The sequence below is a fragment of the Stegostoma tigrinum genome, chromosome 4 (genome assembly GCF_030684315.1).
Source record: "Stegostoma tigrinum isolate sSteTig4 chromosome 4, sSteTig4.hap1, whole genome shotgun sequence".
In the NCBI taxonomy this organism is placed as follows: Eukaryota; Metazoa; Chordata; class Chondrichthyes; order Orectolobiformes; family Stegostomatidae; genus Stegostoma; species Stegostoma tigrinum.
The window spans coordinates 17,893,165-17,919,350 of NC_081357.1; the positions used below are offsets into that span (position 1 = coordinate 17,893,165).

At 42.2% G+C, this 26,186-nt stretch overlaps 1 protein-coding gene across 5 annotated transcripts in view; it reads left to right on the plus strand.

The window, feature by feature from the left end:
* babam2 (BRISC and BRCA1 A complex member 2) overlaps positions 1–26,186 on the plus strand; it is a 193,360-nt gene that overhangs the window by 124,195 nt on the left and 42,979 nt on the right. For all 5 annotated transcript variants that reach the window (XM_048530273.2, XM_048530272.2, XM_048530271.2 and 2 more), the window contains exon 8: positions 24,624–24,723. In XM_048530273.2, the coding sequence (XP_048386230.1) occupies positions 24,624–24,723 (100 nt within the window). The remainder of the gene's footprint in view (positions 1–24,623; positions 24,724–26,186) is intronic.

Sequence of the window (26,186 nt, forward strand, 5' to 3'; positions counted from 1 at the left end):
CAATGTGGACTTCACCAGTTTCAAAATCTCCCCTTCCCCCACTGCATCCCTAAACCAGCCCAGTTCATCCCCTCCCCCCACTGCACCACACAACCAGCCCAGCTCTTCCCCCCCACCCACTGCATCCCAAAACCAGTCCAACCTGTCTCTGCCTCCCTAACCGGTTCTCCCTCTCACCCATCCCTTCCTCCCACCCCCAGCCGCACCCCCAGCTACCTACTAACCTCATCCCACCTCCTTGACCTGTCCGTCTTCCCTGGACTGACCTATCCCCTCCCTACCTCCCCACCTACACCCTCTCCACCTATCTTCTTTGCTCTCCATCTTCGGTCCGCCTCCCCCTCTCTCCCTATTTATTCCAGTTCCCTCCCCCCATCCCCCTCTCTGATGAAGGGTCTAGGCCCGAAACGTCAGCTTTTGTGCTCCTGAGATGCTGCTTGGCCTGCTGTGTTCATCCAGCCTCACATTTTATTATCTTATTGTGTCGTGTTTTTACATCATGCTCACTCATCAAACATAACTCTTCAGCAGCCAGTCTCTGATTTCTGCCTCTTTTTTACCTCTGTGCTCTACATGTTTTGATTGAACAACCGAAATACCAATGTATTTTTTTTCTGGATACTACTTTTTAGAAAAGTTCTTTTTGCTTTTGCTGTTTCACATACCTTTTCATTTGTCTTATGGTCTCTGTTTGGAATTTAAGCATCACCTTGGTGCTCACATTTCATAGGTCTCTATTTTCTTCCACAAATCTGCCCTTGGTGCCTAAATAAAGCATTTTGGAAATTGGATAGAATGTAGTGTTTTATCACTTTTTATTTACAAACGTGAGTTTCTTTGTTGTTCACGCATCCTTAATTTTCATAAAATTACTTCTACCTATGCTTGCCCTGGTGACCTTGGCATCACATCTGCCATCCTCTTCTTCTATCAGTTGTCCTATCTAGGCAAACATACCTCCTGCAAGTAACTCTGCGACATAAGTTGATAGTGTTCTTTCCTCTGATTTCTACCACTGGAAGTACATCTAAATCTCTCAATTAATTTTGGTGGCAACACACAATTTTGTTGTATTCCTCTCTTCACTTGAAACATATCTGATTGTCCAGTTTCCAGCTTGTTGCTGACTAATTCGGTTTCAATACGGGTTCTGGATAAATCACTCAAAAGTATAGAGACGTGTTTAATTGATTGATTTAACCCTATCTCATGAATTTCACTATATTCTGCAAGCCACTAACCAACCATCAACAGTCTTCCATTTACAATCAAATTGGACTTCAGGTTCTTGCAGTTTTCATCTGCAGTTCTGAACCACGTGATCACAAATCAGCTTGTTGCTAGAATGACAAAATTGTTACCATGCAGAATTCTTCCTTTTTCCCCCATGACCTTGTATATTGTTTCCATTTAAATAATCATACAATGCCTTAGAATCGTGCAGCATGGAAACAGACTCTTCAGTCCAACCAGTCCACGCCGACCATGTTCCCAAACTAAACAAGTCCAACCTGCCTGTGCTTGGCCCATATGCCTCCAAACCTTTCTTATTCATGAACTTATCCAAATGTCTTTTAAACATAACTGTACCTGCATCTATGACTTTTTCGAGCTGTTTATTCAACATACAAACCCCCCCCCTGTGTGGAAAAAGTTGCCTGTCATGTCCTTTTTAAATCTTTCCACTCTCATCTAAAAACATGCCCTTAGTTTTGAACTCCCCACTCTAGGGAAAAGACCCTTGTCATTGACCTTATCTGTGCCCCTCATGATTTTATAAACTTCAATAGGGTCACCCCTCAAACTCCTACACTCCAGTGAAAAGAGTCCCAGTCTTTGCAGTCTATTTTTATATCTCCAAACCCACTATTCATAGCAACATCCTGGTAAATCTTTTCTGAAGCCTCTTCAGTTTAATAATAACCATCCTATAACAGGGTGACCAGAACTGCACACAGTACTCCAGAAGAGGCTTCATCAAGGTCCTGTACAACCTCAACATGATGTCCCAAATCCTGTACTCAAAATGTTTGAGTGATGAAGGCAAGCATGCTAAACGCCACCTTAACCCCTGTCCACTGTAATACAAATTTCAAAGAATTACGTACCTGAACCCTTAGTCTCTCTGTTCTACAACACTACCCAGGGCCCTACCTTTAATTGTACAAGTCCTGCCTTTGTTTCCATTACCAAACCTTTATCCAAATTAAAGACCATCTGCCATTCCTTAGCCCAATCTCTTTGTAATGTTTTTAGTAACCTTCTTCACTGTCTGCTATGCCACCAATTATGGTGTCATTTGCAAACTTAATAACTGAACCTGCCTCTATCGCACACCTCCTCACTTCAAAATGCCTTCTTTTACAAATCATTTTTACTCTATGCCTACAGTTTTTTATGCATTCATCCATGTGTTGTGGGCATGCAGACTGGGCCGCTGTTTATTGCCCTTGGATAAGGGAACCAAAACTGTTTACAGTATTCCAGGTGTGATGTAACTCGTGCTTTGTGCAGTTTTGGCAAGGCTTCTCTCTTTTTATACAGTTCAACAATCTAGTTTGCCTTCCTTAGGACCTGCCGAACTGGGTTGCCAATTCTTGTGATTTATTCATGAAGACCCCCAAATCTCTCTTAGCTGTAGCTTTCTGAAATCTTTCTCCATTTAATAATATTCAGCTCCCCTATTCTTTCTACGTAAAGTGCATAATCTTTCATTTTTCCATCTGCCAATTGTTTCACCCATTAACTTAACCTGTCTCTGTCCCTCTGCAGATTCCTTGTATCATCCTTACCACTTGTCTTGCCATCTATTTTGGTCATCCATAAATTTGGCTATAGTACATTAATTGTGCACATTCAAGTCATTTATATCTTATATGTAATTATGGCCCTAGTGCTGATCCCTTTGACACTCCACTAGTTATAGGTCACCATCCTGAAGATGTCTCACTCATGTTTGTTAGTGTGTGCTCTATTCATATTAATATACTACTCCCAACATCATGGCCTCTTATTAAGTATCCTGACTTGGAGTACCTTATTAAATGCCTTACACCAGTCCAAATATATTACATGCAGTGCTTAGCTAAACTGCTTGTTACTTCCTGAAAGAATTCCAGTAAGTTTGTCAGTCATGATTCCCCCTTGTGAAGTCATGTTGACTCTGTTTAATTGCATCATATATTTCTAATTACTCTGCTGTTATATCCTTTCTAATAGACTCCAACATTTTCCTAATAATAGATGTTATATATTATCTCCATTCTTTATCCCCTTCCCTCTTTGAATAAAAGTATTATATTGGAGAACTGCCAATTGTCCAATACTTTGCCAGAATCTATGGATTCTAGCAAAGTTAGTATCAGTGTACCCACTACATTTGTAATTACTTCTCTTAATATCGTAGGATGCATTCAATGATCCAAGGGCTTATCAATCACTAGTGCCATTAATTTCCCTAGTACTTGTTCTAAAGTGATAGTTTATCATATTTATTTCCGCTCCATCAACTGCCCTTCACTTATTTAGTAGTTTTGGAAAAATTATGCAAATTATTTGTTCAACTTCTCTCCCATTTCCTGGTTCTCCATTATTATTTCCCAAGTCTCATTCACTGTCTTCATTTTGGCCTTTTGTTTTAATATATTTAAAGAATCTCTTGCTGTCTATTTTTATATTATGTGTAAATATTTTTTTTTGGTTATTTTTTGTTAGGTATTAAAACTGTGGCTTATCCTAATCTTGGGCACGTTGTTTGTTTAATCTTTCAATTTGAAATTATTGTATAACTTTCCTGGTTAACCACAGTCATCTTATCTAGAGTCAGGGAACCATAGAATCCCTATAGTGTGGAAAAGAGGCCATTCAGCCCATTGAGTCTCCACCAACACTCTGAAGAGCATCCCATGCAGACCCCATCCCCAACCCTATTCCTCTAACCCTGTATTTGCCATGGTTAATCCATCTGACCTGCAGATCTTTTGACTGTGGGAGGAAACCAGAGCACCCAACAGAAACCTGCATAGACACAGGGAGAACTTGCAAACTCTACATAGACAGTCATCCAAGGCTGGAATTGAACCCAGATTCTTGGCACTGTGAGGCAGCAGTGCTAACCACTGTGCAACTTCTCCTTCTGGAATTCTCTTTGGCACTGGGAGACATCTTTGTTGTGATCAATGAATTATTTTCTCAGATTTCTGCCACTGTTCCTCAAGCACCTTTGCCACTGAATCTTTTACCCCAGTCCACGCAAATAGCTCTGTCTTTATCCCTGCGTAATTACTCTTGTTTGGGTGAAGGATGGTCGTTTCCAATCTGACTCCTTCACACTTAAACTGAATATTTGTTTACATCATTGTCGTGGTCATTGTTTTCTCGGGTTTCTTTTTCTCTGAGATTACCTAATAAATCAACCTCATTACACATGACCAGATACAAAATAGCCTGATCCCAAGTTTAATCTACAGTATATTGTTTTCGAAACTGTCCTGAATACACTCCTTAAATTGGCCTCTGCCAATCAAACTTTCCCAATTACATGAAGATTAAGTCATCTGTACTTGATGTCCTGCATTGTTTGTATGCTGTTGTTATCTCTTGATTTATTCTCTGCCATAATGTTTCGCTACAACTAGGGGGCCTATATACGACTCCTACCAGTGTCAATGTCCCTTCGTTCTTTTTTTTATCACCATCCATATGGGATTCAACATGTTCCGATCCAAGATTTTTCTTGCTATCTTACTTATTTGATCCATTCTAACAAAGCCTGCCCACCACCCTTTTCTTCCTTCCTGCCCTTCTCAAAACGTCACATACTCCTGAATATTTAGTCTCCAAATTTGATCTCCTTGTATCCATGTCTCTCTAATAACTTTGAGATCTTACCTGTTAACCTCTCTTTTTGCAGTTGTTTCATTTATTTTATTCCATATTACAATATGAATTCATGTTATCCTGCCTTTTTATCTTTTCTTTGACCCTTGACCCTATTGTCTGCTGTTTATCTCTATTTGTACACGTTGTCCCTTGCTGTCTCACCCTGGCTATCATTTTCCAAATCACTGCCGTGTAATGTTCCAATAACTTTTTGCTGTGTAAGCCTACCTTTGCACCCCTATCCCCTTATTAGCCCTCTCTACAACCCTACTTGTTTGATTGCCAGGATATTGGTCCCTACACAATTCACGTGAAGCTTATCCCACCTGAACAGCTCTCTTCTACCCTAGTACTGGTGCCCGTGCCCTGTAAACTAAAAGCCATTCCACCTATATCAAGTGCCATGCATTTAGCTTCTTGACTTCATTTCTCCCGTGCAAATTTCCCCTTGCTGAAATAATAATTCAGATATTATTACCTTGGAGTTTCTGTTTTATTTTTAATTTAGCTCTTAACTATTAAAAATATTTGAGCAGGACCTCCTTTCTCATCCTATCAATGTCATTGCTACCAACTTAAATGATTGTAACGAAGTCAGCTAGCTGGACCTCATTGAATGAGTTCTCTGATTGGACTAGATTAACAGCCGCTGTTCCGGTGTCTGAGGGGGTCACAAATGCTGCTGCAACTTGTGCAGTAAAACATCCACACTTATGGCCTTATGATGAAGAAGCTGATGATGTTTATCCTTAGGAGCTCCTGCAGAGATGTCATCTTAGCTTGAGGACTGACCTTGAACAATCACTGCCATTTTACTTTGTGCTAGGTATGACCCCAACCAGCGGAGAGATTTCCTTTACCTCTGATTCCCATATATTCCAGTTTTGCTGAATGCTTGATCCCAAATATGGTCAAATGCAGATTTTGGGTCAAAGGCAGTCATTCTCTGTACTGCTCTGGAGTTTGTTTCTTTTGTCTATGTTTGAACCAAGGCTGTATTGAGATGAGGAGTTGAGTGGCCCTCGTGGAAATCTAATTGAGTCTTATCAGTAGGAACAGTTTTTCCTATCTACGCTCTCCAGACCACTCATAATTTTGAAAGCTTCTGTTAGACGACCTCTTGACCACAAATGGAGCACCTTTTGTGACTCCTCAGACACTGAAGCAGTCTACGTCCACATACAGCAAGATCAGGCCAATATCCAGGTTCTTGCTGCAGATATTGTGACACTTCAGAGAAGTGGAAAGTGACCTAGACATTTTGCTTCAGAGGGCAAAAAGACTGCTCAGACAGGAAATTCAAATTTAGTCTTTGATGAAGGATAAGAGGATGTGGCTGCAAGTGAGGCAGATTTGGGAACCAGGAAATTGGTCCCAACTTCTGTAGTCTATATCGCCCCTGAAACTAAATTGCTTCTTCACTCTTTCCAATGCATTTGCTTCCTTGCGAAAGTGTGATATCCAGAACAGGGAACAGTACTCCTGCTGAGGTCTAACCAGTCTCCTATATAGGTTAGCAAAACCTCTCTCCTCTTGTAAATGATGCCCCTATTAACGAATTCTAGAATACTGCGAGCTTTATGAACAGCTTTCTCTACATAGCTTATGACCACATTTATTCCAGGTTTTCTTACTCCTGCACATCCTTTAGAATAGTGCCCTTTCTTTATATTGGTTCACAGTGTTCGTTGCACTATACTATTATCCCTCACTTCTTGAACTTTATCCACCTTCTCCACCAACTTGTTGGTGTCTTTTGGAAGTCCTATGCCATCTTTCTCACAATTTACATTCCTTCCAAGTTTTTTGTCATCTATGAGCATTAAAATTGTCCTTGCACACCAACATCCAGAACATTATATATCAGGAAAAATCATGATCCTAATTCCAACCACTGGGGAAACCCACCACAAATATTCCTGCAGCCCAAAAAAATCCCTAACTCTTTACTCCATTTCCCTATTGCTAGTTTAAACTGAGAGTGGTTTCCTTTCTCAGGTTGACCAAATCTACCTGCAGTGCATGGCTTTGCATGCAGGAAAGGATTCCATTCACGTTAATGTTTTACCACATTTAATTTGATGTTGAGGATTTAGTTACCAGGTGATGAAACTTGCAGCATCAGGCAAATTAAACAGGAAGGAGATTTTTGAGGTGGGTGTGTGTTCAGATTGTTTGATGTGGTTTCCTGTATTACTAGAGCTGAAACAATGTCACCTGTTCTCCTTTTAAAATAGACTGACTCTGCAAAATAATTAACAACGTGATAATAAAAGCGACCTTGAAAGGGCTGTTCCATTCCATGATGTATGTCTCTAAATGTGCTCGGTATCAGTAAGATTATCAAGTGTGCTGCCTGTTCATTTATTCTTTTGTTAACTGTTCAAATTACCAAATAAAACTTTGTGTTGATCATTGCTTCCAAGTGATGATCCTGAAATGCTGAGCAAAACGACACACTTTCATGCATTTGCTGAAACCCTGATTCATGCCTCTGATATTTTTGAGGAAAATTCCAGTTACAATACCCTGTAAACTTGAACTGCTGCCTATTCCCTAAATCACATTTGAGCCATTACAGCAAACAAAAGAATAGCTACAGGTCTTCAAGGGCTATTCACTGATTAGCGTAACTGCAGCACTCAACCCATGAGTAACCATAACCGAAATTCGCCATCCATCAGCAGTCAACGGTTTACTTTTCCTTTGTCATTGATCATCATTACATAAATTTCATTGCAAATAAAAAAAACCACCAAATAAAGTATCTAAATAAAAAATCATAGTGAATACAAAAGTCAACTCAGAAAACGTCAGCATTCCAAATAATTGCAGTAAAACTGGTAAATAGTAAAAATGGCTTTCAGTGGAATAGATGAGGGTACCCTTGAAGGACAACCTGGAACAGCTCTGCACCTAGAAAGCCTAGTTGCAGACTGTCATGTCTCAGTGTATATGGGTAATAGGTGGTGTTGTGAAGTAGTGGTGCCGTCCCTATCTCTACTCTAAGAGGCTCACATGAAAGTCTCATCTCTCCAGCAGTGTGTAATAGCATCTTTGAAGGGTTGATTAGAAAATATCTGCATTGGTAACAATCTAAATTGACTAGCTTACAGTTAACAGCTGGTGAATTGCCAGAATAGCATGGATAGGAAGACAAATATTTCCTCTCTTAAGTTTATGAAGCCACTGCCACTCATCTGGCATGGTGAATGAGCAATTTGAATAATCTGTTTGAGAACAGATTGGTGACTTCTGTGACAATAGTCTGCTAGCCCATTAGCATGCTGGAATCCACTACCACGACAGTAGCTGTCTGAATTTACCCAGCAACAAGCTGACATTGTTGACAGCAGTTTGATGAGCACCAATTGGATAGCTAGTGGGCCGGTTGGATTCAGTTGCATGAAAAGTTATGGAAAAGGTTTAAAGGGCTAAGAGCTCAACAGAGGTTCCCAAAATTCCCTGAACAAGTAATGGGACGAAGATGATGGACAGGGTCAGGAATCTAACTTCAGACACAGCAGATGAGACAAATAAGAGAAGGCTAGTGGCCAACACCGTACTGGGAATGTTGTACTTAATGCATGCAGTATATGAAACAGGGTAAAAGAGCTTGTATAGGTTGAAATGAGTTTATATGATGCTGTGAGTATGGCAAAGACTTGGATCCAAAGGCACCAGAGCTAGGAACTAAATATCCCAGAATACAAGCCCTATTGAAAGGACAGGCACTTGGACAGAGGGAATGGGGTTGCATTTTTACTAAGAAATTAAATGAAATCAATAACAGGAAATGTACAGAGTCAGAAGGCATAGAATCTGTGTGGCTAGAATTGAGGAAACATAAAGGAGAAAACACCCAGATAGAAGTTGAGTACAGGCCTCCTAGCAGTAGTCAGGATGTGAGGAAGAAAATAAATCAGGAGATTGAAATAGAATGTAATAAAGGCACTATTACATTATCATTAAAGTCCCCGATGATTCAGAGTAATCAATGTGCAGGTGGACTGGGAAAATCGCGTTGCTAGCGGATTTCAAGGAAAAGAGCCATGGATTGTCTATGAGAGTTTTTTGGAGCAGCTTGTGGTGGAGCCCACTAAGGGACAGGCAGTTTTGAATTTGGTGATGTGTAACAAGGCAGACTTGATTAGAGAGTCTAAGATAAAGGAACCCCTGGGTGTTGAGGGCTGTGGGGTTTGGGTCACTGACCATAATATGATTGAATTCACCTGCAGTTTAAGCGGGAGGAGCAGGAATCAGATGTAGTGGTATTACAACTGAGTACAGGTAACTACAAAGATATGAAGGCGAAAGCGGCCAGAATTGATTTGAGAGGGGAGCCTAGCAGGGACAACAGTGGAGCGGCAATGGCAGGAGTTTATGGAGGGAAATTCAGGAGGCACAGCATAAATTCATCCCAAGAAAGAAGAAACATACTGAGGGGAGGATGAGGAATTCATGGCTGACGAGGGAAAATAGGGACAGTATGAGAGCAAAAGGAAAAGCATAAGATATGGTGATGAGTGATAACGGGAACTGCAGATGCTGGAGAATCCAAGATAACAAATTGTGAAGCTGGATGAACACAATAGGCCAAGCAGCATCTCAGGAGCACAAAAGCTGACGTTTCGGGCCTAGACCCTTCTTCAGAGACGGGGATGGGGAGAGGGTTCTGGAATAAATAGGGAGAGAGGGGGAGACGGACCGAAGATGGAGAGAAAAGAAGATAGGTGGAGAGGAGAGTATAGGTGGGGAGGTAGGGAGGGGATAGGTCAGTCCAGGGAAGACAGACAGGTCAAGGAGGCGGGATGACGTGGTAGGTAGGAAATGGAGGTGCGGCTTGGGGTGGGAGGAAGGGATGGGTGAGAGTAAGAACAGGTTAGGGAGGCGGAGAAAGGCTGGGCTGGTTTTGGGATGCAGTGGGGGGGGCGGGGAAGAACTGGGCTGGTTTTGGGCTGCAGTGGGGGAAGGGGAGATTTTGAAGTTTGTGAAGTCCACATTGATACCATTGGGCTGCAGGGTTCCCAAGCGGAATATGAGTTGCTGTTCTTGCAACCTTCGGGTGACATCGTTGTGCACGAGGCCCATGATGGAGATGCCATCTAAGGAATGGGAGGGGGAGTTAAAATGGTTCATGACTGGGAGGTGCAGTTGTTTATTGCGAACCGAGTGGAGGTGTTCTGCAAAGCAGTCCCCCAAGCCTCCGCTTGGCTTCCCCAATGCCGAGGAAGCCACACCGGGTACAATAGATACAGTATACCACATTGGCAGATGTGCAGGTTAACATCTGCTTAATATGGAAGGTCATCTTGGGGCCTGGGATAGGGGTGAGGGAGGAGGTGTGGGGGCAAGTGTAGCACTTCCTGCGGTTGCGGGGGAATGTGCTGGGTGTGGTCAGGTTGGAGGGGAGTGTGGAGCGGACAAGGGAGTCACGGAGAGAGTGAACTCTCCGGAAAGCAGACAAGGGTGGGGATGGAAAAATGTCTTGGGTGGTGGGGTCGGATTTCACAAATCTCCCCTTCCCCCCTGCATCCCAAAACCAGTCCAGTTTGTCCCCTCCCCCCAATGCATCACTAAACCAGCCCAGCTCGTCCGTCCGTCCCCCCCACTGCATCCCAAAACCAGCCCAGCCTGTCTCCGCTTCCCTAACCTGTTCTTACTCTCACCCATCCCTTGCTCCCACCTCAAGCCGCATTTCCATTTCCTACCTACTACTTCATCCCGCCTCCTTGACCTGTCTGTCTTCCCTAGACTGTCCTGTCCCCTCCCTACCTCCTAACCTATACTCTTCTCTCCACCTATCTTCTCTTCTCTCCATCTTCGGTCCGCCACCCCCTCTCTCCCTATTTATTGCAGAACCCTCTCCCCATCCCCGTCTCTGAAGAAGGGTCTAGGCCTGAAACGTCAGCTTTTGTGCTCCTGAGATGCTGCTTGGCCAGCTGTGTTCATCCAGCTTCACACTTAGATAATGTGATGATTAGTGTGAAGCCTTTTAAAAACCAGCACAAGAGAACTTAAAAAAAAACAATAAAGGGGGAGCAGATGAAATATGAAAATAAGCTTGCAAGAATATAAACGAATACTGTGAGTGTTTGTTTTTAGAGATACCTAAAAGGTAAGAGAGAGTTAAGAGTGGACATTGGACTGCTGGAAATTGAAGCCGAAGAAGTAGAAATAGGGAACACAGAAATGGCAAAAGGACTGAATGGATACTTTTCATCAGTTTTCACAGTGGAAGACCTAAGTAGCACAACAGAACTTCGAGAGTCAGAGAGGAAAGATGAATGTGGCGGCCACTACAAAGGAGAAAGTGTTGGAGAAGGTCTGAACGTGACTAAATCACCTGACCAGATTGCCTATACCCCAGAGTTCTGAAGGAGACAGCTAAGGAGGTTGTAAAGGCACTGGTAATGATGTTTCAGAATCACTGAAGTCAGGGAAGATCCCAGAGAACTGGAAAGTGGCTGATTAAGGAGGGAGGAAGGCAGAAGACATGAAACTATTGACTACTTAGACTAACTTTGGTCATTGATAAGATTTTAGAGTCCATTATTAAGAATGAGATTGCATTGTAAGTTAAAAGTACATAGTAAAATAAGGCAGAGTCAGCATGGCTTCATCAAGGGGAGACCATGCTGACTCTACCTTATTTTACCATGCAGTTTCAAGTTCTAGAGGGCCTGTGTTGGAATCACAGCTATTCACGCTGTACATGAACAAAGGAACTGAGAACATTGCTGTTAAGTTTGCAGATGACACAACGATAGGGAGAAGGACATGTAGTGTTGAGGAAGCAAAAAAACCTCGATAGGCTAGGAGTTTGGGTGAAGTGTGTGAAATACAGCATGGGAAAGTGAGAGGTTCTGCACGTTGGTAGGAAGACAGAGGAGATCAGAACAACTTTCTAAATGGGGAAAGGCTTAATTTTAAGAGGGCTAGAATACAAAAGCAGGGATGTACTCCTGAAGCTGTACAAGACTCCGGTCAGACTGTATTTGGAATATTGTGAGCAGTTTTGAGCCTTGTATCTAGGGAAGGATGTGTTGGCCTTAGAAGGGTACCAAAGGAGGTTGGAGAGAAAGCAGGACAAAGGAGCTGAGAAACTTATCAACCATGATTGAATGGCAGAGTAAGTTCAATGGGTCGAATGGCCTAATTCCACTCTTACATTTTATGGAGAGTCAGGGGGCAGAGTTGCATATGGTAGGCATTACAAAAGAGAAAGTGCTAGAAAAGGTCAAAGGTCTAAAAATTTATAAATCTCCTGGCCCCGATGGGCTACATCCTAGAGTTCTGAGGGAGGTGGCTGAGGAAATAGTGGAGGCTTTGGTCGTGATCTTTCAGAAGTCACTGGAGTCAGGGAAAGTCCCAGATGATTGGAAAATTGCTGTTGTAACCCCCTTGTCTAAGAAAGGATCAAGGCAGAAGAGGGAAAATTATAGGCCGATTAGCTTAACCTCAGTTGTTGGTAAGATTCTAGAATCCATTGTCAAGGATGAGATTTCTAAATTCCTGGAAGTGCAGGGTCAGATTAGAACAAGTCAGCATGGATTTAGTAAGGGGAGGTCGTGCCTGACAAACCTGTTAGAATTCTTTGAAGATGTAACAAATATGTTAGACCAGGGAAACCCAGTAGATGCTGTCTATCTAGACTTCAAAAAGCCTTTGATAAGCTGCCTCACGCGAGGCTGCTGAGCAAGGTGAGGGCCCATGGTGTTCGAGGTGAGCTACTGGCTTGGATTGAGGATTGGCTGTCTGACAGAAGGCAGAGAGTTGGGATAAAAGGCTCTTTTTCTGAATGGCATCCGGTGACGAGTGGTGTCCTGCAGGGTTCAGTGTTGAGGCCGCAGCTATTCACCTTATATATTAATGCTCTGGATGAAGGGACTGGGGGCATTCTGGCGAAGTTTGCCGATGATACGAAGATAGGTGGACAGGTAGGTAGCACTGAGGAGGTGGGGAAGCTGCAGAAAGATTTAGACAGTTTAGGACAGTGGTCCAGGAGTTGGCTGATGAAATTCAACGTGAGCAAATGTGAGGTTTTGCACTTTGGAAAAAAGAATATAGGCATGGACTATTTTCTAAATGGTGAGAAAATTCGTAAAGCCGAAGTACAAAGGCATCTGGGAGTGTTGGCCCAGGATTCTCTAAAGGTTAACTTGCAGGTAGAGTCCATGATTAAGAAAGCGAATGTAATGTTGTCGTTTATCTCAAGAGGATTGGAATATAAAAGCAGCGATGTGCTCCCGAGACTTTTTAAAGCGGTTGTTAGGCCCCATTTAGAATACTGTGTCCAATTTTGGGCCCCACACCTCAGGAAGGACATACTGGCCCTAGAGCGTGTCCAGCAGAGATTCACGCGGATGATCCCTGGAATGGTAGGTTTAACGCATGATGAACTGCTAAGGATCCTGGGATTGTATTCATTAGAATTTAGAAGAATGAGGGGAGACCTAATAGAAACTTACAAGATAATGTATGGCTTAGAAAAGGTGAACACTGGGAAGTTGTTTCCGTTAGGCGTGGAGACGAGGACCCGTGGGCACAGCCTTAGAATTAGAGGGGGTAAATTTAAAACGGAAATGAGGAGACATTTCTTCAGCCATAGAACATAGAACAGTACAGCACAGAACAGGCCCTTCAGCCCACAATGTTGTGCCGACCATTGATCCTCACGTATGCACCCTCAAATTTCTGTGACCATATGCATGTCCAGCAGTCTCTTAAATGTCCCCAATGACCTTGCTTCCACAACTGCTGCTGGCAACGCATTCCATGCTCTCACAACTCTCTGTGTAAAGAACCCGCCTCTGACTTCCCCTCTATACTTTCCTCCAACCAGCTTAAAACTATGACCCCTCGTGCTAGCCATTTCTGCCCTGGGAAGTAGTCTCTGGCTATCAACTCTATCTATGCCTCTCATTATCTTGTATACCTCAATTAGGTCCCCTCTCCTCCTCCTTTTCTCCAATGAAAAAAGTCCAAGCTCAATATACTTGGATAATAATCAGCTCTGCCTGACCAACCTCTCCAGTGACTCTCAACTGTTGCATTGTTTGATATTTACAACTGTAGAAATTTGTGTGAATGAAAAACCGAAGTCATTTCTTGCCAAGTACTTCACCCATTGCATTGGCACCTTTGGTGTTGTATGTGACAGTAACATACAGACCTGTGCCATCACCAATATATCTACTTCTACCCTCTGGAACATCTCCCTGACTGCATATGCCTCAACCTCTGCTGAAACACTCATTCATGCCTTTGTTCCCTCTAGATTTGATTGTTCTAATACTCCTCTGGCTCTCCCCTACACAAACTAGAGTATATTCAAAAATCTGCTGGTTGAGCTTCTCAATCTCTCAGTATGCCCTGTTCCCTCTGTAGCCCCGTATTTCTAGCTCCCTGTTGAATATACCCCAACTTTAAAATTCACATTCATGTTTACAAACCTTGTGTGGCCTCTTTCCTTGTTATCTCTGCAAAGCCCTCTGGTTTAGATCACCTTCAAATCTCTATATACCTCCAATTCTGGCCTCTTCCCTTGTTTATTTGCTCCAGCACTCGCAGCAGCAATGCTTTCTGCTATGAAGTCTTGAGTTCCTTCTAAGCCATTCCTATTTACCTCCCATCCTAAAGATGGTCCTTAAAACCCACATCTCTGATCAAGCTTTTGGTTATGAAATCTTGTGTAGTTTGGTGTCAAATCTAGTTTTGAAATGCATCTTGAGACCATTTACTAAATTAAAACTGTTCCTATAATGCTACACCAGGAATGGCCTTTCTTAGCTTTCCATCAAAGAAGATTGAATAACTTTAATTCAACACTGACAAGTTAAGTTGTTACAAGTTACTACGCATGGATGAGGTAGCCTATAGCACAATACTTGCAAGAAGAACAACATTTTTATGCACTCTGACGGCTGCCAGTAAGCTTGCAGACAATATCAAGCAGCATAAAAGACCAACTTGGCACAGATCTTAAGAAACTCCATTCGTACGTTTGTGAACCCAAGTACAATGTAGCTCTACAATGTAGCAGTTGGAAACTGATGTCACATTCTCCACTCCAGCACTACCAGAAGCCATAAGACCATAAGACACAGAGAGTGGTGGGCTTGTGGAATTCATTGCCACAGAGTGCAGTGGAGGCCGGGACGTTAGATGCCTTCAAGGCAGAGATCGACAAATTCTTGACCTCAGAAGGAATCAAGGGCTACGGGGAGGGTGCAAGGAAGTGGAGTTGAAATGCCCATCAGCCATGATTTAAATGGCGGAGTGGACTTGATGGGCCGAATGGCCTTCCACTCCTGTGTCTTATGGTCTTATGGCTTCTGGTCGTGCTGGAGTGGAGAATGTGACATCAGTTTCCAACTGCTACATTGTAGAGCTACATTGTACTTGGGTTCACAAACGTACGAATGGAGTTTCTTAAGATCTGTGCCAAGTTGGTCTTTTATGCTGCTTGATATTGTCTGCAAGCTTACTGGCAGCCGTCAGAGTGCATAAAAATGTTGTTCTTCTTGCAAGTATTGTGCTATAGGCTACCTCATCCATGTGTTTCTCTGAGTTCTCTGCAAAAGACTTCAGGTGCTTTCTGTCTTGGCAACAGTGACCGCTGTCTTTCCGGAAATAGATCTTAACCTTCATTCCTCCAAGAATCTGCGTATCTAAGCTGATGGCTACAAGTAAAATGATGTAATGGTGTACTCACATCATCGTAGCCTTCATGAGTTCTTTCACTGCTTGACCAGGTTGCATTCCTGGCCATTTAACATAAAAAAGACAGAAGGGTATGATTGTGGTGCAGGCAAGGGGGAAAAGAGATGCATGCTTATGCCAATTGTAGCCTGTAAATCAGAAGTAAACATAGCTGAAGGGGAAAAGGAGTGAGAGATGACTATTAATGTGAATAACATTTAGGTATCTTTATACTTTCAGCTCTACTACTGATCATAGCTTCAGCAATTTCTGTCACATCAATGTCTAGCAAACTCTCCTCCATGAAACGTAGGAAATGCACTGACGTGGAAACCAAGCAGAGGCTTGGGGACCGCTTTGCAGAACACCTCTGCTCGGTTCGCAATAAACAACTGCACCCCCTAGTCGTGAACCTTTTAACTCCCCCTCCCATTCTTTAGACGACATGTCCATCATGGGCCTCCTTCAGTGCCACAATGATGCCACCCGAAGGTTTCAGGAACAGCAACTCATATTCCGCTTGGGAACCCTGCAGCCCAATGGTATCAATGTGGACTTCACAAACTTCAAAATCTCACCTTCCCCCACTGCATCCCAAAAATAGCCCAGTTCGTCCGCTCCCCCAACTGCATCCCAAAACCAGCCCAGTTCGTCCCCTCCCCCCACTGCATCACACAACCAGCCCAGCTCGTCCCCTCTCCCCACTGCATCCCAAAACCAGCCCAGCCTGTCTCTGCCTCCCTAACCTGTTCTTCCTCTCGCCCATCCCTTCCTCCCACCTCAAGCCGCACTTCCATTTCCTACCTACTACCTCATCCCACCTCCTTGACCTGCCCATCTTCCCTGGACTGACCTATCCCCTCCCTACCTCCCCACCTATACTCTCCTCTCCACCTATCTTCTTTTCCCTGCATCTTCGGTCCACTTACCCCTCTCTCCCTATTTATTCCAGAATCCTCTCCCCATCCCCCTCTCTGATGAAGGGTCTAGGCCCAAAACGTCAGCTTTTGTGCTCCTGAGATGCTGTTTGGCCTGCTGTGTTCATCCAGCTTCTCACGTTATCTTAGATTCTCCAGCATCTGCAGTTCCCATTATCTCTGACGTATTTCTCTTCCAGTTACTCCAATGGTGCATTTGCAAGAGGGAGGGAGGTTTGTCAGTGATAATTATACAGACTGGGTAATGTGACTGTCATAACAGGTGGCAGTGTACGGTCTGTGAGCTGTGCCTGTAAAGTTTGCAAGATGCTGATTGTGAGTGCCACGGAGAATATGAATGTCAGGTATGAACTCTGGTAAAGATTGGTACAGTGGGTAACTGATGGCATTGTGTGGCAGTGCCTGGGGCTAGCGGTGCAGTTGATAAGTTATGGTATTTGAAGATGCCTTTGACTTCCCATATGAGGCACAGGAATCTTCAGTTCCCATTGTGTTCTCAGAGTATGTCTAGAGGGCCTCCCTGTAGCAACAGAACATATCTCTTGCTTTCTCTTTTTCCAACAACGCCTCCAATCTGGAGTCCACAGAGTGCAAAAATCATTAAAATAAGCAGGAGTATGAAGTTGACTCAAGTTAATCGAGCATTGCATACTTTTTCCAGGGTTATAAGATATAGCCCTGCATTAGCACTTAGCAAAATAATTCAATTTTTTTTTCATGTCCATGCAGTAAGTTTTAAAATATCATACACCCATTTTGATAAAGCAGCTGTGTTTACAATTTGGGTGGCTAAGTTTTAGTTAAGCTGGTGATTATGTCAACCTTGACTCAATGAAAATACACATCTCTCGGAGCAGTGTTGATAGGACAAACAGAAAAACAAATCATTAAAATTATGTGGGACTAACGGTACTGAGGTGTTCTGTACAGGAAATTAGGAATAGCTAGAATGACAGATGGAAAGTTCCCTCTCATAGGGAATGGAGTATAAAAGTAGGGATGTCATATTAAAGCTTGTAGAGCATTGATAAGACCACACTTGAACTATTGCATTAGGTTTTGGAATCCTTATTTAGATTCCTAGAGAATCAGTATTTTCCTTAGTTAATTACTTAATTTCATTATTCTGAATTTCAATTTTGAAAATTTCATTTTGGTCTTTTGGATTCTAGTCTGTAAATATTTCCCCTCTCGTGGGCAGCATGGTGGTTCATTGGTTAGCACTGCTGCCTACAGTGCCAGGGACCCGAATTTGATTCCACCCTCCGGCGATTGTGTGGAGTTTGCAAGTGCTCCAGTTTCCTCCCACGGTCCAAAATGTACAGGTTGGATGGATTGACCATGCTAAATTACTCATGGTGTTCAGGGATTACAGACTTGATGGATTAGTCATGTTAAATGCAGGGTTACAGGGATAGGGTAGTGGGATGAGCCTGGGTGCACTGCTGTTCGGAGGGTTGATATGGATTCGATGAGCCAAATTGCCAGTTTCCATGCTAGGGATTCAATGATTCTGTGATTCTCTTTACATTCAATTTGAAAGTAACCTGTAATAGATAGTCAAATTTGTAGCTATCACCAGTCAAAGAACTTACAGTTTACCAGTGATGTCACTTCTCTTGCTGGGCCCTGATTCTTCAGTTTATCCTGTTTAAAATCCTTTCAAGCTGTGGGCCAAGAAAAAGCAAGTGCAAAGCACCTCTCATGCCTTCAGATTTCCCCAAACTATATACTCACGAGGACTCTGTCTCACCCTTGGTGTAATTTCTGTCCTTTCTGACCATGCAAAACTTACTGATTTGTTTTCTAACTGTAGGGTAGTCTTAGTCTGAAAGTTCCTATCCCATGGATATACTTCCAGTAAGCTCTGGCAGATTGCCCTTAAGGTAACGATCTGTACTTCCTCTTACAGATCCCGTTTTCTTCCTTAATGTCTCCTTTCTGTTCTCAGTCTCATGTTCTCCTCTGTCCGCTGAGTCCTTTAATTCCTTCATTGACACTTCCTCTATTCTAACTCTGCTCTATATATTCTAAAATATTTATTTTTATTTCTTCTTCACCTAGTTCCTCCTCTGATGCCTTTTGGTAATAATTTATTCATTTATTCCTCCTGGTTGCAGTTTTTTTTAAGCCTTCCTAATGGCCTCAATCTTAATCATAGCTTCAGCAGTGTGTCCCTTAGCAGCCTTTACCAATCGCTAAAGTATTCCCTCATGCCTCAATGGAGGTAATATATCCTTTCCTGTCCCATGCTACCACACTGTCGTATATTGACAGAAAGGAATGGTAACAGTCTGTTTATGCATTCACTGCATACCTTTTACTAACCATTAGTGTACAATTCCATATCCACTCCCCAAGTTGTTTCTCCTCTTTTATATGCTCTCATGGGTTAGTTTTCTGAACCATAGTTTTTTCTTTAAATATGTTCATTCACCGGATGAAGGCTAGGCCCGAATTTATTGCCCATCCCTAATTACCCCAAGGGAATGGATTCAAGGTATCATTAGACCCTTACTTTCTAGATTTTTATTAAATTCAAATTTCAACATCTGGCATGGCAAGATTTGAACCTGGGCCCCCAGCACATTTCCTGGGCCTCTGGATTAATACTCTAATGACAATGTCAATAAGCCATTGCCTCCCCTGCCTTCCTTCGTGGATTTGGAGGAAAAGGGCACAAAATGAGCAAACATGATGCTGGGTGTGTTCTATTGCATGTGTATTATTTTTGTACCTCAGACAGTCAGAGAGAGATAGAGGATCAGATATGTAAACACATTTCAGAGAACTGTAAAAACAATAAAACAGTAATGGAATTTTAACTACCCAAACGTTAACATGGATATTGTTAATGTGCACTGTAGGCAAGCAAAAAAATGCCTGAATTATATCCAGGGGAATTTCCTTTTAGCCAGTAAGAAGAAAGCCTAATGAGAGAACAGTTCTAGACCTGAAATTTGGAAACAAATCCAGGCGGGTGGAATGCAGAGCAATAGACAGGCATTTTAGAGATAGTGACGGTAACTCATTAACTTAGATTTAGAATGGTTATGGAAAAAGATAAGGATGGGCTGAGAATAAAAATTCCAAACTGGTGGGAGATCTAACTTTATTAAAATAATATACAATTTGACTTAGTGGACTAGGGCTAGGAGCAGCTGCTTGGAGATAAAAGTTTGTCAGAGAAGTCAAGGAGGAAATAGAAGGAGCAGAGACCCAGTGTCATCCTGTAAACCACAAAGGCAAGGACTAAGACTGAAGAACCTTAAATGTCAAGGGATGAAAAGGTTAGAATTAAGAAAAAAATGAGAAGTTTATGGCAAATCCAGAGGGCTCAAGATGACAGTATTATAAGAGGGATGAGGAACTCATGGGTTTACAGCCTTAAAATTGGATAAATCTCCACTTCCAAATTAAGTGTATCCCAGGCTGATGAGGGAGGCCTGGCAGTAATTTTCAGATTGCCTCTGGCTACAGGCGGGCTGCCAGTGGACTGAAGACTGTTAATATTCTTATTAGAAAGCATTCTGAGAAATAGAATGCATCTGCACTTGGAGACACATGAAATAATCAGTATGAATTGGTGAAGGGAAAGTCATGTTTGGCAAATTTGGTGAAATGCTTTGAAGAGGTAGCCAGGGGTTTTGGTGACGGTAACACTTTGGTGTGGTGTGCATGGACTTTAGAAAGGCTTTTTATAAGGTCTGTCGTGGTGAATTGGTCAAGAAAACAGAGCCAGTGGGATCTAAGGCAAGTTGGCATATTGAATGCAAAATTGGCTGAGAGACAGGAAGCAGAGTGTGACAGTAGAGGGATGTTTCTGTGACCAGAAGTCTCTCTCCAATAGTGTTGCACAGGGCTCGATGCTGGGGCTCTTGCTGTTAGTGGTGTATATTAATGATCTACATTTAAATGTAGACAATATAATCAAGTAGTTTGAGGGTGACATGAAAATTGGTAGGCTGGTAAATAATGTGGAAGGTAGCTTTCAATTGCAGGGGAATGTCAACAGACTGATGAGCTGGGCAGCCGGAGCATTTTAACAGCAGTGGCAGGATCAGACAGAGTCAGCGTGGATTTATGGAGGGGAAATCCTGCTTGACAAATCTGTTGAAACTTTATGAAGATGTAACTAGTAGAGTTGACAAGGGGGAGCCAGTCGATGTAGTATATTTGGACTTGCAGAAAGCATTTGACACTGTCCCACAAGAGATTATTGTGCAAAATTAAAGTGCATGGGATTGAGAAACGTGGATTCTGGAAATTCACTGTCTGAAAGGGCCAGAAACACACAAGCAGTATTTAGGTATTCACTTGCATTGCATTGCCAGCAGGGCTATTGGCTCAAAGATTGGAAAATGGATTTGTGTGGGTTGATCTTCATTGACTGACTTTGACACAATAGGCTGAATGGCCTCTTTCTATGCCATCAACATTTGAATCTGAGATCTAGGGCTGCTGCTGCAGCAGCTTCTGTCTAAGTCTGCACCTGACCCTCCACCTTGAAAGCCTGTTAGGTAATAATCATCTTGCCATTAAGTCCAATTTCAGACTCTTCTGGTGGTCAAAACCCATACCCTCCTTTAACATTTTTTTAAGAATGGATTGCCCCTATTTGCATTGTACTTCCCTGAACTGAACATATGTCACCCATTTCTGTTCCGCATTGTCCATCACACTTTCTCCTTTCTGTGAAATTGTTGAAGTAATAGCTCCCCAGTTGCTCTGCCCTGGATTTAGGGCAGCTTCAGCGATACATTTAAATACTTTATGCAAGTCCTCAATTTGATATGTCTGTTATTTTTAGTCCACGTCCCTGACTCGTGCGCCAACTTTTCTGAGGGCACTTGGCCTATTCCACTACATGAGTATTGGTCGGGTACGTTGCTTGGACAGACTCTGTTTGTGCCAGAACTCCATTCCAATCTCTCTGCTTTAACCAGGATCATTCTAGCAGTAACATTTGATTTTCTCCAAGAATAAAAGTGTGACAATGACCAATTTGGCCCAAACCAAAACATGAACTGGGCAGTTCTACCTTAACCAATGTAGCCTTTGCACCAGACTGACAGACTTAGCAATAGTCATAGTCTACTGATTTAATGCTTATGTAGGAGTCAAAGGATCAAACATCCCTGTCGGTGCAGTCTTTCTTTCGTCCCTTCCACCAAACCTGCTGAGCTTCACAAGTATCTCCCAGGTGCCAGCCATTCTTCCATATCTGTTCTACCAGATTTTTGTGTTTCATGTATACATACCGCAATGTGAACACCTCCTTGACCATGCTTCCTCTGGGCATCCTTGCCCTCAGCCATTTGCACATTCCCATCACCAATGAAATCTTACTGTGTACTATCTTTCTGCCATCATTAAACCATCCACATTTTTAAAAATCTGTTTTGTGACTTCTGCCTCAGAAATCCTGCTGACTGCACTATGACCATTTTTAAAAAAACCCCAATTTCCAGTTACCTGCTACTTCAACACACCACCTCGTGCCTGGCCAACATGTCAAGCTTGGTGCAATGCTCCAGTAAAGCTCAGCGTGTTCTGGAAGAACAGCACCTTGTTGTCCGCTTGGGAATGCTACAGCCTTCTGGACTCAGTGTTGAGTTCTACAATATCCGGGTTTGAGCTCTCCCACGTCCTTACCCGAACTTGCACACACCAGGTACAAGCAAATTACTGCAGATGTTGGAATCAGTACTGAAAACAAAAGATGCTAGAGAGGCCTGATGAAGCGTCATCTAGACTTGAAACGTTAGCTTGCTTTCTTTCCATGGATTCTGCCTGACCCACTGCGATCTCCAGCACGTTTTGTTTTCCTCTCACATCAGCCCTTGTTTTCACATGGTCTGCTATCACACATAATCTGTTGTTAACCACTAATGATCCCCATTAACAGGTATCCACCCTCCTCGCCACATCATTATCCACTCTTTTGTCTGTCCAACAGTTGTTCTATCACTTTGGGCTCTATCTCCACCTATTGCTTATTCCTTACCCCCTTTCCCTACCCTCTCTTGCAAAATAAAAGCCAACATTTTCTGAGCTGCCATCAGTTCTAAGGAAGGATCACCGGACCTGAAATGTTAACTCTGATTTCTCTCCACATATGCTGCCAGATGTTCTGAGCTTTTCCAGCAATATCAGTTTTTGTTTCTATCCACAGAGTCCCTTACAGTGTGAAAATTGGCAATTCAGCCCAACAAGTCCAAACCAAGTGCATGAAGAGCATTGCACCCAGACTACCCCCCCCCCAACCCTATCCCTGTAACTTTGCATTTCCCATGGCTAATCCACCTAATTTCATCATCCCTGGACACTATGGGCAATTTAACATGGCCAGTCCACTTAACCTGCACATCTTTGGACTACAGGAGGAAATCGGAGGCCCCGGAAGAAACCTATACAGACACAGGGAGAACATGCAAACTCGACATAAACAGTCACCCGAGGCGGGAATCAAACCTGGTTTCCTGGTGCTGTAAAGCAGCAGTGCTAACCACTGAGTCACTGTGCCACCCCAACTAATTTATGGCATCTGCAGCTCTTTCAGTTTTTATTTAGTATTTAACCCTTTTAGTACCTTCTAATTATTTTTCGAACACAGGCAATTTGTTTGAGTGTGCATAACTTTTATTCCTTTTTGATTGTGCACACATGTGCAGTAATTTAAAGTCTGTTCAGGATTATGTGTGTGAAAAAACACTTAAAGTTAATGTGTGACCAAATGTTCACATAGCTATACACTTTAAAAAGAATATTGGCACCATTCCTAAATAAGATGATCTGAGTTTGCATGTACAATACAGTTTCATTTAAACTCATTTATTTGCCCTTTGCAGATGCCTGAGGAGAACTGTGGGTTTTCCATACTCATCTGTTTTGACCCTGATTTCCTTTACCTTTCTTTTACATTGTTTAATTATGGTACTTCTTGACTTCGTTTTCTGATCCTTCATATTTTTGGTATTTTCTCAGAAAATTTGGAGATTTATTTTTATTTTGCTGTTAATAATTTCTTGGAACATGTTACTTTTGTTTCTTCAACTATATATAACAGCTATAATGTGGTGATGCTGGTGTTTGACTGGACTGGACAAAGTCACAAGCCACACAACACCAGGTTATAGTCTAATAGGTGTGTTTCACTTTCCAGTAAATCAAGGAGGGGCTATGTGACTGGAAGCAAAGTACTGTAGATTCTAAAGATATGTCATGCAGACTAAAAATACTGTAGAAACTTAGCAGATCTTGCAGTGTCTGTGAAGGGTGAAACAGAGTTAATGTTTTGAGTGAAGTATGACTCTGAAACTCTTACTCGTTTCCAAAGAAAAGTCATTTTGGGCTCAAAACATTAACTCTGTTTCTCTTTCCACAGAGCTGCCAGACCTGCTAAATTTCTCCAGCAATTTGTTTTAAATTTCGCACTGAATAGAATTGTGACAGCTTCTTGTTGAATTTTTTACTTTAAAAAAGCATTACAATAAAATTAACACAAAATTGCATGTAACTTGTCATGATAAAACTTCACGTTCTATCTTTACCCAAAACATCAACCATAAAAAATACTTAAACAGTTTGTATCTCTCTCGTTTGAGACTAGAACTACTAAGCAAAACATAATTAAAATGTGAAAACATGCCCAAATGACTGCAGGTAAATGCTTTCAGTAGTACCAAACGATTTGTTCTGAAAGTATAAAACAATAGTCAGTATTGTTGGAGAAGACTATCTCTTTGCAGCAAGAGTTAAGCCTGTAAAGATGCTGTGAAGGACTGGACTTTAACAAGCTGGAAGAAATTCCAGCCATATGCAGACCAAAAGAAATGAACACTTGTTACATGTTGTGTCACATTATGAAAGTTGATTAGCATCACACAGTTTTGAGTCAATATAAATTTGATGAATACTGGCAATGTTTACTTCTCACTCAGTTCAGAATCAGACTCCTTGAGGTGCAATCAAGTTCATTTTGTTTTGGAATGGAGGATCTATAATCTTTATGATGACGTTTGCATGAGTTATTCAACAATAATATCTCTTTTTTATGACATTTTAATGTAAATAACTTTGTTCCTTCTCTCTGTACAGTGCGCTCGGTGGGACCTCTGCTCTCCATATCCCAGCGTTTCCCAGTGGTGGTTGTCTCATTGATTACGTGCCACAAGTTTGCCAATTACTCAACAATAAGGTAACACTAAAGTTGAAATTTATTACTCAATTGTATTTTGAAGTAGTAGCGATTATTTAGGCATTCAGTTGGAACTGACTAGATTGAATAATTCAAGAACAGAAGTGAGGAACCAGAGATAACAAGGTGTAGAGCTGGATGAACACAGCAGGCCGAGCAGGAAGGCTGAAGTTTCAGGCCTAGACCCTTCTTCAGAAAAAAAAATTCTGATAAAAGGTCTAGGCCCGAAACGTCAGCCTTCCTGCTCCTCTGACGCAGTTTGGCCTGCTGTGTTCATCCGGCTCTACACCTTGTTATCTCAGATTCTCCAGCATCTGCAGTTCCTGCTATCTCAGGAACCAGACTCTGCTTTTCCTCGGATGTTAGCTGATCTGCGATGTAGTCTTAATTAGAACTTTAATTTCTCCCTACCAGATCTTTCTTTTCAACCAAATCAGTGATAGTTATTTGTATACATGTGATTGATATCAGTTTAGTACATAACTTGCAATGTCATTTATCTTGAATTAATTTGCAAATGTAACTGCAATGCAGTCTTGTGCGTCTGTTCCATGAAGGACATTACTGTGGCAGACCAGGTAACAACCACATGCTGAAATATGAAACTAACTGAGAAAATCTGACTAACACATATGCAATATCATTAGTACACCTTTAACCACAAGATCTGTATCTATTTGACGTTGTGTATATATTAACAATGAAGGACACCATACCATGTGAGGTTTTGCATTTTGGAAAGTCAAACCAAGGCAAGAGTTTCATGGCAAATGGTAGGCCCTTAAGGAATGTAGTAGAACAGAGGGATCGTGGAGTTCAGGTGCACGGTTCTCTGAGTCACAGGTTGACAGGGCAGGGAAGGCGGCTTTTAGCACGCTAGTCTTCATCAGTCAGGGCATTGTGTATAGAAGTTGAGAAGTTATGTTGTAGTTGTACAGGACATTGGTGAGGCCGCATTTGGAGTGTTTTGTTCACATTTGGTCACCTTGCTATAGAAAGGATGTTATTAAACTGGATAATATGCAGAAGACAGTTACAAAGATGTTGCCAGGATTCAGGGTACTAAGTTGTAGGGAAACGTTGGACAAGTTAAGACTTTTTTCATTAAGATACTGAGGAAGGATCTGATAGAGGTATATAAGATCATGAGAGGCATGGCTAGGCTAAATGCACTCAGTCTTTTACCCAGGGTGGAGGAATCGAGGATTAGAGGGCATTGGTTTAAGGTAAGAGAGGAAAGAATATATTGAAACCTGAGGGGCAACGTTCTTTTTACAGAGGGTGGTAAGCAAATAGAAGTGGTTGAGGCGAGTACATTAACAACATTTAAAAGGCATTTGGACAAATGCATGCCTAGGAAATGTTTAGAAGGATATGGGCCAAATGGAGGTAAATGAGGTCAGCATGGATGGAGATTTTGATCAGTTTGGGCCAAAGAGCCTGAGTCGGTGCTGTAGGTCTCT